The sequence below is a fragment of the Cololabis saira genome, chromosome 9 (assembly GCF_033807715.1).
Source record: "Cololabis saira isolate AMF1-May2022 chromosome 9, fColSai1.1, whole genome shotgun sequence".
Taxonomy (NCBI): Eukaryota; Metazoa; Chordata; class Actinopteri; order Beloniformes; family Belonidae; genus Cololabis; species Cololabis saira.
Window position 1 is genome coordinate 41,110,056 of NC_084595.1, and position 12,246 is coordinate 41,122,301.

Sequence of the window (12,246 nt, forward strand, 5' to 3'; positions counted from 1 at the left end):
GAGGGCCTCCTGGCCGCGGACCCCTCGGCCGCCGCCGGGGGGGGGGGGGGGGCCTCGCAGGCGGTGGGTTGCCTCCCTCCTACTTCTCCCCTCTGTGGGGTTGCCGGTGGCCTGGGTTCCGGTCTCTTCCGTGTCGGCCTCTGGTCTCGCGGGTGGCGGGGTTGCTCCACCCCCCCCCCCCCACTATAGATACACTTCAGGTGGAGCTTTGTTTGGTTTATTACACACACACACACACACACACACACACACACACACACACACACACACACACACACACACACACACACACACACACACACACACACACACACACATATAGTCACTTAGTCACATGCATATACACACACACACACACACACACACACACGCATGATCATATACATACACACACACACACATAGACATACACACTGGCTTGTTCACCTGCATGCTGGCTCTCTAGTTTTTGGGTTTAGGTAGCGGTAGCGATAGCTTAGCTCAGACTGCGACGATCAGATCTCAAGATTTAGGTCGATTGCTGTTATTGTTTTGGTTGGCTCCGTGCCGGTTTCGTGCTTTGTTTGTGGTTTTTTGGTGCAGATTTCCAGTGCTTGACGTGTGTCTCCGTGTGTTCCTGCTTCCTGGATTGGCAGTGGATGTCGTCACCCCCCCCCCCCCCCCAAAAAAAAACAAAAAACAAAACACTGGGTTTGTATGTGTATATTTATGTATGTGTACGCATATTTGTGCGTATATATATGTATATATATTAAATATAGTAATAATGCACATATATATACTTTTGGTTTCTACCGTCATGGTATCAATCATTAATATGTGTGCAGACAAGGTAAAAAAAAACAAAAAAACACGCCATAATGACAAAGCACCACTTTCCACCAAGATTTCCTTATTTGAATATTATATTAAGCATTGAGCACAAGCATTTCAGTCCATAGTAGCCAGTTTGATGTTATAAATAAGCAACCAAAATATTAACCATAAGCTCCTTTATTAATGACACATCTGTGCATTATATCAGCAAAACAAAACAATCACATGAAATTATAGGAGGCTTAGAAGTTCCATCTGAAAGGCAAAGTCCTCACTTATTCAAATGAAAAAAATTTCAGGCCAATCCTAGAAGCCTAATGATGTCAATAAATCCTCTATACAACGGAGATTAATAATAATGTGACAAACATTAACACTGTGCAACACTGGCAAAAAATCCGAAGTAAAAAACATCTCCAACAGAGATTAACATGTACAAACACTATGCATCGTAAACCAACTAAAAAAAGGCTACCAAGCATCTTAAACTTAAATGCGATATGCATTCTCTGCACACATTACAAATAAAAATCGCACCTTGTGTGAACGCATTCCTGGCATGTCTGTCTGCCTGTGTGTCTGCCTGTGTCTCAAGGCTGCTCGTCAGCCAGCGGTGTGCAGCGGGCCCACAAAATTACGCGCAGCACAGCGCAGTTGGCACTCTCTCAAAAACAATTTAAATAAAAAGAAAACAGCTCGAGCTCGGAACTGAAGTACAGTAGTGCAAACTAATGAAATACCCGCCAGTCACAATTTGTCTTACTGTAGGCTACTTATTGTATTTTTGTATTGTATTTTTTATTTTTTTTTCTCATAATCCTTTTTCATTATCTCCCATTCAAATCCAGTTAATCGGGTCGCGGTGGGGCTGATCTCCGCAATTTGAAGCCTTGTATAATGATTGTAAAAATCTGGGTTATTTTCTTGGATCGGCCCTTCTCTCTGTGCTCTCTCCCCGATCTCCTGCGCTGTGCGTCCCGTCACCGTCTCCATCACCAAGCGGCTGGTCCAAATCCAACTCAGCCTGGATCATTTCTCGTGTCCTCTGCTATTTCCCCACATCCAAGTAAGGATCTGACATGCTGACATGTTTGCTGCGTTAAAAACTGCTCCCTCACTCCAGCTGTTCGCTGTTTGATTGCGTCATCACACGCCGTTATTAACTGTTCAGTTTTTTTCCTCACTTATTCCACCGAACACCGAAAGTGTTTTTTTTGCTATTTTCGGCCGAACATTCGGTGCATCACTATTATAACAAAAAAAAATAAAAAATTTAACAAACACCCCCTTTTTTGAAATATGACCAGGGGCCACATAAAAGCTCCTGGTGGGCCGCATGTGACCCGCGGGCCGCCAACTGAATATCCCTGCTCTAGACCATCTCACGAGTGCTACAGCTCCTGTGGGGTCGCAGTATCATCCACTGTATCTTTACACAATGAACTGTAAAGTCATTAAACTTACCGCATCATAAAATGCATGTTCAGTTTCCATCCTCAACCCTTCATTTTATTTTTCTGAACATGGACTGGCTCAGACATAGATGTTGGACATTTCCGTCTACGTGAATGTTCTGTTAATGTTCCAAATCAGTGTGTGGAAACTAAGAAGATATCAACGCTAACAAATATTGAAGATTGTAATTCCTCAGAGAATGACAACATCGCTTCTTGTGCATTTATTAACCCATTAGTGACGTGCTAAACCCGAAATATACGTGTTGATTCAAAAGTCAAACATGGTTTGCTCCAACAACCTTTAACAGTCAGAGACTTGTGTTGGATCTACAGTAACTTCGTTCCAAAATAAATATATATATTAAAGTAAAGAAAAGCTTGTCTGCTTACGTACATTTCATGAACATGTCGGGGGCAGTGCTATCTGGTTTGTTTGGACAAAGAAATCATTTCTTTCATTAATGTCTTTGTAAAGGACCATATTGAGTCAATTTGTTTAGTTGATGCATTTTTCTTTATGATAAACATTGGATTTATTATGAGTATAATTTCAGTTGATTATTCTTTGGATGTGTCTTAAAATTGTAATTTCTTTTGTGTATATATTGTATTTAATATGATTTGTATGTAAATTGACCGGAAATCCGCCCACATTATTTAAAAGGTCCGGCGGGCGGCTCCAGCTGTTGATGATCAGCTGGCTTCATGGCAGCCGGGAGAACCTTAAAACTTCCCTGGGCATTTCATACAGGATTGGGCCCCTTTTGTTATCTGTGGCTCTGTCCCGGTCAGTCCATACATTTTTGGTGTTGATGGTGACGAACAGACAATCACCTTTTCAGGGTCTGCTCAGTTTGTGCGAGAGGAAAGGAGTTTGTTATTTCGCATTCCTTGGAGAGCGCAGCGAGGTACGATATTTGTTTTTGTTTTCTGGTTGTTTCCTTTGACAATTCCATCTAGTTGTGTATGTTTTTAACATTGTATTATTAAATGAATAACTGTTTCATTCATGAGTTTTCTATACGCGCTGTGGAAACTAGTTTTATGAATTGTTTATCCTTTTTTCTATATAGTTTTCACGGTGTCGTAAGGACTCTGTCGGCATGATTCTGGATGCGACTTCAATAAACAAACCTTACACATCAGTCGAGACTCTCTACCTTTCTTCAAATCCAAGGTCTGCTACAGTGAAAACTCGGCGTGGTGAGTGATACGTCAACGGCGTGAGCAGCGAACCCATGGTGAGAGACGGTGTTTGATAAACGCACCCGACGAACTGAACCGAAAAGGATTATTCCCAAACGGACTGAAAAGGGTGGAATGGACTTTCAGAAAACAAATGTAACAATTGCTTGATGATATTTTGAATGTGTTGCCACGTGAAAATATTCAAATGTTTGTGATTGAAACTTTATTTTAAATATATGGACGGTCTATGTAAATGATGAGCAGTTAACTGATATGTTGACTTTGTGTAAAATCCGATGTTAATTTTTGGATGAAATCGTAGTCTATGGTAAATATTTATTGAATGTTAAATAGTGAGCTTAATTCCCCTCAGACTACATGATTCGGTAGCGTTTTTTTGATAATTCAATTCTACAATTCTGTAGGGGTTTTTTAATGCTTAAATCGCAACCTGTGCTACATTCATATTTTTGCATTTAGTCAAGTGATCAATCATATTAAATGATGTCATCAAAGGAGGGAAATCAAAATGAAAAGCCTAATGACGCACAAGAAGCGACCCCCAGTGGCCGTGAGCGGCAGCTCACAGAAAAGGGTAAACAAATGCGTGAAGCAGGAACTAAATGGCACATAACGGCATTCATAAAGGCTTATGAATCCTGGAAGCAGATGGCTAAAGAAGCCAGGACAAAGCTAAAGAGATTCTGTGTCAAGGAGGATTTGGAAGATATAAACAAACGAGTTCAAGGTGGATATGATCGAGTAAGCCAAAGTCACGGACCACTCCTGCGGAACTCTCTTCATACTCCTGACATTATACAGAAAATGGATGCTTGTAATACGCTGACTACAGAGATTGCTGACCTCGTGAGTAGACGACTGGACAGAGGCCTTGATCAAAACACCTTTAACCCTGAAACTGAGAAGCAAAGAGTGAGAATGATTTTAAATCGAGATGATCATGGGTCGATCTTTGGCGGAACTAACACAGAGACTGTTATTGATGAAAGGGAAGATAACTTGTCAGTCATTTCTAGAGCCTCAAAACGAGCAGATGCAGAAGCAGATCTTGCAGCTAAATGCGAGCAAGCAAAAGCAATGCTGGAGATACAAGTCCAGCAAGCCAAACTTAGCAAACTGGAGAGTGATTGGAAACTCCATGAGTCACAACTGTTGGTACAATTAAAGCAAAGGCAGGCGGAAGTTGACTTGAAATTGCAAGAGGAGAAAACAAGGCTGAAACTGATGGAAGTCGAAATGGATGTTAAAGTGGCTGCAGCTCGTGTTCAAACATACAATCAAATTGAAGGTGATGCTGCTTATGAGCCTGACAATCCAGACCCTGTTAGAGTGACTCCTCCTAGGAATTTAAATAGTCATCTAGACACAGTAGCCATCTTTGCTGAAACAATCGCAAATTCACTCTCCTTAAATCGCCTCCCTGTTCCTGAGCCTACCACATTCGCTGGCGATCCTTTGAAATTTGTGGACTTTAAGGTGTCATTTACAACTTTGATTGACTCTAAACCTATTCCTGCAAGCGAAAAAATGCTGTATCTGAAAAGCTACCTTGCTGGTGAGGCACGTAAGGCTGTAGAGGGATTCTTCTATCGGAGCTCTGAAGATGCTTATAAAGGTGCCTGGTCTGTTTTAAAGGACAGGTACGGCAATCCATTCGTTGTTCAGAAAGCTTTTCGAGATAAGCTGATGAAATGGCCTAAAATTGGTCCAAACGACCCCCTTGCTCTCAGAGATTTTTCGGACTTTCTAAAAGGCTGTGTAGAGGCCATGCCTCATGTTAAAGGGCTGTCTATCTTAAATGACAGCGAAGAAAATCATAAGCTTTTGAAGAAGTTACCAGATTGGGTGGTGCGCAAATGGAGCAGAATTGCTGTGGAAGAGCTTGATAAATCTGAAGAGTATCCAAGCTTTGAACACTTTGCTGAGTTTGTGCAGAAGGAGGCTCGCATAGCCTGTAATCCTATTGCCTCACCCTTCTTGTTTAGCGCTAGATCATCAGATGATACATTTCCCAAAGGAGTAAAGTCCCTTAGCACTAATGCCCAAGCTAAAAATCAGACATTCAAGATGTCAGAACATTTTTCTGACTCTGTTTCTAAGTCAAGGCTACCATGCATTGTCTGTAAGGAAGAGCTGCATGGCATCGCTAAGTGCCCCCTCTTTGCCTCTCAGTCAATGGGAGAAAAAAGATCATTTATACATCAAAATCGTCTCTGCTTTGGATGTTTACGCAAAGGACACTTTGCAAAGGAGTGTAGAACTAGACATATCTGTGGAGTGTGTGGTCGACGACATCCCACTTGCCTGCACATGGTGGGAGAAGGGCAGAGTGGAGACACAGCAGAAGATGCTCCCACAGAAGAAGAACCAAGTACGGAAGTTCATGAAGCCTTGTCACATAGACTTATCCGTAAGGCGTCTGCCACTTCTAGTATCGTCCCAGTCTTCTTGTCATTCGATGGAGAACCTCAGAAGGAAATCCTCACATACGCTCTTCTTGATACGCAGAGTGATTCATCCTTTGTCTTGGAAAGTCTTACCAAAGAACTAAATGTTATGACTCGACCACTCCAGTTAAAACTCAGTACAATGACTGCCATAGATACAGTAATACCAAGTCAAAGCGTCTGTGGTTTGCAAGTTCGAAGCTTTAATCGTGGAAACCACTTGCAACTACGACAAGCATACACACGTGACTTTATCCCTGTTGATATGTCCTCTATTCCAACAAAGACCACAGCATTGCAATGGCCACATCTCAAACATCTTGCCAACGAGTTGCCAGCGCTTCAAGATTGTGAGGTAGGGCTGTTGATCGGATACGACTGTCCTTCAGCCTTAGCTCCCCTTGAAGTTGTTGGAGGCAGTGAGAATGAACCATTTGCACAGAAAACTGAGCTGGGTTGGAGTATTATAGGAGCCGCAAATCCTCACCTCGACAGGCAAAGGAAGATCAAAGTCCTAGAAACCACCATTGAGGAATCCCAGTGCAAACACCAGGAGCTGGCTCAGAAGAGTCTGCAGCACGAGGAGGAAATGAGAGCTCTGGAAGAGGACTGTGAGATCAAGAGGGAACGTCTCCTGATGCTCCACGAGGAGCTGACTGAGCAGCCTGCCCTCAAAGAAAGCTTCCTGCAGGATGTTCAAGAGGAAGATGAGGAACCTGCCCGTGGTTCTGGGATTGCCAAAATGCTGGAGCTGTCTAGAGCCAGTCAAGTTGACCCCAGTATTGGCGAAGGAGAAGAAACAGAGATCAGCAAGGTAACAGCAACACTTGATGATCTTCAAGCCCAGAACACCATGTCGCAGGATGAGCTCACTCCGATCAGTAATGTGAAGGGCGAGCTTGAGGCAGAGCTGGAGAGAGCCAAAGAAGACTTTCAAATGGAAAAGGAGGAGCTGGAGTTCAACATCCATGAGATGCAAATGGCCAAGGCTGGTGCTCCTACTGAAGGTGTAATGGTCATTAACCTTGACCGGCAAGATCAAGATGTAGAGCCACTTACCAGTTCAACCCAAGACCAAAACTCCCAGCACAGCGAGGAGCATCAAAACCTGAACCAGGACTCGAGAAACCAGTGTGAGGAACTGATTGGAGAGCGAAACACTGTCATAGCTGAGTGTCACCACACGGGGGACATGCTTCGCACCGTAGAGACAGAACTGGGTGAGAAAACAAAGGACTTTGTTGTACAATATCAAGCCCTGAACGAACAGGGAGCTAACAAGGTACGACACCTTGAGGATGAGATTGAACAGCTCACTCGAGAGAGGGATGAGCTGCTGGCGAGGATGAGTGAGGTTGTTGAGGAGAAAAGCTCACCATCATGGAGAGAGCAGTTCAAAAATTGGTGCTGCTCCTGGAAAGTGAACAATGACATGCGAAACATGCATACGCAGACATGTACATTTGGCCCTTGGCATAGTAAACCATGTTATTTTGCACGTTTTAAGGATTAAATGGTCCTGAAGACTTAAATCATTCATAAATATGTAAAGGTTTTGGATTGAATGATTGGTGGGAGTGTAAAGGACCATATTGAGTCAATTTGTTTAGTTGATGCATTTTTCTTTATGATAAACATTGGATTTATTATGAGTATAATTTCAGTTGATTATTCTTTGGATGTGTCTTAAAATTGTAATTTCTTTTGTGTATATATTGTATTTAATATGATTTGTATGTAAATTGACCGGAAATCCGCCCACATTATTTAAAAGGTCCGGCGGGCGGCTCCAGCTGTTGATGATCAGCTGGCTTCATGGCAGCCGGGAGAACCTTAAAACTTCCCTGGGCATTTCATACAGGATTGGGCCCCTTTTGTTATCTGTGGCTCTGTCCCGGTCAGTCCATACATTTTTGGTGTTGATGGTGACGAACAGACAATCACCTTTTCAGGGTCTGCTCAGTTTGTGCGAGAGGAAAGGAGTTTGTTATTTCGCATTCCTTGGAGAGCGCAGCGAGGTACGATATTTGTTTTTGTTTTCTGGTTGTTTCCTTTGACAATTCCATCTAGTTGTGTATGTTTTTAACATTGTATTATTAAATGAATAACTGTTTCATTCATGAGTTTTCTATACGCGCTGTGGAAACTAGTTTTATGAATTGTTTATCCTTTTTTCTATATAGTTTTCACGGTGTCGTAAGGACTCTGTCGGCATGATTCTGGATGCGACTTCAATAAACAAACCTTACACATCAGTCGAGACTCTCTACCTTTCTTCAAATCCAAGGTCTGCTACAGTCTTGATTGTGCTCCATGATAAATATCCATAATGTGCCTGCATTTTCCTTCTGTCAATGCCTGAGTGTGTCAAATAAAAACAGTATTTTTTCTCTGATATTAGTGATGAAAATGTTGTTTTTGTCAGGTTTCCAAGCAGCAGGTGGACACAAGTGCAGACGTGACTAAAGTACGGTTTAATAACAATGACACTGTGCGGTGAGACGCAGAGACACAGGTGTAGATGAAACTCACAGGAAGTTGGAGCAACCAGGACTCCAGCATGAGCTGGGTTTGTGCAGCAGGAACGACACAAGGGGGAACGGATGAAGGTGATGAGGGCAAAGGTGCAGTCCATGAGGGGAAGTGAGGCATGCTGGGAGTTGTAGTGTCAGGACGGTGATCAGAGGGCTGGCCATGCTGACTGTGGAGGTGTGGGAGGAGCCAGCATGACACTTTTCTCTTAAGGAGACAATTCTGTCCATGGTTTTCACAGTCTACATTACTGACAAAAAATAAATCAAAATGATCCAATTGAAGATACTTTTATTTCTATCATGGCCAGAAATATTGTAGACTTTTTTTTTTAAAACTAAAAAAAGTATGTTGTTGGTTGACTTTGCTATATTTAGACACGAGAATATCTGAGATTCTCTTCAACTCTTGTTAGAATTTAAATGGAAATGGCTCAATCTCTCAGGAAGGTTTAGACAAAATGTTGATCTTTAGACCTATATATAAGTAGCTTATCTTATAATAATAGTTAATGATTAATCCTAAATAAAGGTTTTAGACAGTTGGAAGTATGTTGTTTTTCAGGTTCTACATAATTTCTAACATCTATTATCCCACAGTTTCATGTCCTGCTTTTAAAAACACTTGGAAATAAAAATCCATAATGCTTCAAAAATACTTTATTCCTTTTTAGTGCATGGATCTAAAATCCATCTAAATAAAAATGGCTCAAATTTGACCCAAAAATCTGAAACACTTGCATGAAAGTTTGCAGCTACGTGCCAAGTAAAGCAACAGACTACTTTTACATTACCAGACGTGATTTATGAGAGTGGTGAAATGGTAGATGAGCTTTGTTGTTGCAATAACCCCCCACTTGGTTTTCACAGTCTACATTACTGATAAAAAATAAATCAACATGATCCAATTGAAGATTCTTTTATTTCTATCTAGGTCATAAAATTTTACAATTTTTTGAAAAAAGAAAATAAAGTATGTTGTTGGTTGACTTTGCTATATTTAGAAACATGAACATCTGATTCTCTTCAGCTCTTGTTTAGAATTTAAATGGAAATGGCTCAATTTTGACCCAGACCAAAAATCTCCAAGGAGGGACAGTTTAGACAAAATGTTGAACTTTAGATACATAATACATACATACATAAGTAGCTTATCTCATAATAATAGTTAATGATTAATCCTAAATAAAGGTTTTGGACAGTTGGAAGTGTGTTGTTTTTCAGGTTCTACGTCACTTGTTATTGAAGAAAAACATCTATTATCCCCAAGTTTGCAGCTACGTGCCAAGTAAAGCAACAGACTACTTTTACATTACCAGACATGATTTATGGGAGTGGTGAAATGGTAGATGAGCTTTATTGTTGCAATAACCCCCCACTTCTTCCTGAGCTCAGACGTAGCTCCATCCTCTCCGCAGACTTCCTCGTTCCATCCCTCTCAGAGCTGCAGTCTGTGGGTGGAGACTGAGAGCTGATTGGCTCCACTCACTGCACGGTCACATGGTTCTACCTCCAGGAAAAAGAAAGTTAAACTCACACACTCACTCTCTGCCTCTGACAGGTGAAATGGCGCAGAAAGGAGCTCAGGTGGACCAAGAAACTTTCACTTGTTCAATCTGTCTGGATCTACTGAAGGATCCGGTGACTATTCCCTGTGGACACAGTTACTGCATGAAGTGTATTGGAAACTTCTGGGATGAAAAGGAGCACAAGAAGACCCACAGCTGCCCTGACTGTAGGCAGACCTTCACACCGAAGCCTCCCCTGGTGAAAAATGTCATGTTAGCAGTTTTGGTGGAGCAGCTGAGGACGACAGGACTCCAAGCGGCTCCTGCTGACTGCTCCTATGCAGGACCTGAAGATGTTGCCTGTGATGTTTGCACTGGTAGGAAACTGAAAGCCATAAAGTCCTGTTTGGTGTGTCTGGTCTCTTACTGTGAGGAACACCTGCAACGCCATTACAGTGTGGCACAGTTCAAGAAACACCAGCTTGTGGAGCCCGCCAAGACTTTACAGGAGAACTTGTGCTCTCTCCACGACGAGGTGATGAAGATGTTCTGCCGCACCGATCAGCAGAGCGTCTGTTATGTCTGCACCGTGGATGAGCATAAAGGCCATGACGTAGTCTCAGCTAAAACAGAAAGGGCAGAGAAACAGAGGGAGATGGGGATGACTCGACAAAAGATCCAGACGAAGGTACAGGACCTGGAGGAGGAGGTGAAGCTGCTGCAGCGAGAGGTGGGGAACATCAATCGTTCTGCTGATAAAACAGTGGAGGACAGTGAGAAGATCTTCAGGGAGCTGGTGCTTCTCATCCAGAAGAGAAGCTCTGATGTGAAGCAGAAGGTCAGATCCCAACAGGAAACTGAAGTGAGTCAGGTGAAAGAAGTTCAAGAGAAGCTGCAGCAGGAGATCACTGACCTGAAGAAGAAAGACACCGACATGGAGCAGCTTTCACGCACACAAGATCATAACCAGTTTCTACACGGCTACACTTCACTGCTGCCACTCAGTGAGTCCACACACTCATCCGGCATCGATAGACGCCCTCTGAAGTACTTTGAGGATGTACAAGCTGCTGTGTCAGAGACCAGAGAGGAACTACAGGACATTCTGGGAAAGAAATGGACTGACATCTCACTGAGAGTGACTGAGGCAGATGTTTTACTGTCACAGCCACCAGAGCCAAGAACCAGAGCTGACTTCTTAAGATATTCACGTGAAATCACGCTGGATAGAAACACAGCACACAACCAGCTGGCGTTATCTGAGGGAAACAGGAAAGCAACATTAACGACAGGTTCACAGTTTTATCCTAGTCACCCGGAGAGATCTTCTGTAGGGTTTCAGATCCTGAGTGAGGAGAGTCTGACTGGACGTTGTTACTGGGAAGTGGAGTGGGGAGGAAAAGGAGGTTTAGTAGCAGTCACATACAAGGATGTCAACACACCAGCCACTCAATTTGGACTAAATAACACATCTTGGGCTTTATTTTGTGAAAATCAAAGTAACAAATTTTGGCATAACAAACTCAAAACCCGCGTCTCTGATTCTCAGTCCTCCAGAGTGGGAGTCTACCTGGATCACAGAGCAGGTATTCTGTCGTTCTACAGCGTCTCTGAGACCATGACGCTTCTCCACAGAGTCCAGACCACTTTCACACAACCACTTCATGTTGGGATACATCTCCGGTTCACATGGGGAGACACTGCAAGGTTTTATAAACCCACATAAGTGTCCAATCTCTTGCTGAGTTCATCGTTGTGTTGCGTCTTTACTCCTCTCAGACTGATGCATCAAGTCAACAATGATGGAGAGATCAATGCCGTTTGTTCATACATTTTTAATTTGCTGGTTTGAGTTCCTAACTTAAATTCAGCTCTTCATTGGCTCCCGTTAGACTCTCTTTAAATTTCTCTCTGCTACATAAGACCTTTGAATATTTCTAAATATATTTGTATTTTGTTTCTCCATCACTGCATCTTTACAATTTGTGTAACACAAAGTGCTTCACAGATATAAATGTAAACACACACACACACATACTCGACACAGATGATCTGTTGTGCTGTTGAAAACGAAATAAAGGAACAAGAATTATCAAGAAGATGATGCACATTAATGTGTAAACAAATTGACACCTTAATAATGAATAAATAAAAATCTTTCTCAAAAGTAAAACCTTTTGTTTTGTGGTTGTTTCATAATTTTTAGTCATATGTGCTCACAAATATGCAATTCACTAGTAAAGTATGCATGTAAAACTGTTTTCTTAATATACTGTAT

At 42.2% G+C, this 12,246-nt stretch overlaps 1 protein-coding gene across 1 annotated transcript; it reads left to right on the forward strand.

Annotated features, from left to right (window-relative positions):
* Positions 1–9,915: 9,915 nt before the first annotated feature.
* On the forward strand, positions 9,916–11,694 carry LOC133451296 (tripartite motif-containing protein 16-like). The gene has a single exon (XM_061730265.1). The coding sequence runs from the start codon at positions 9,961–9,963 to the stop codon at positions 11,692–11,694; it is 1,734 nt and encodes a 577-aa protein (XP_061586249.1). The 5' UTR covers positions 9,916–9,960.
* The last annotated feature ends 552 nt before the right edge of the window (positions 11,695–12,246 follow it).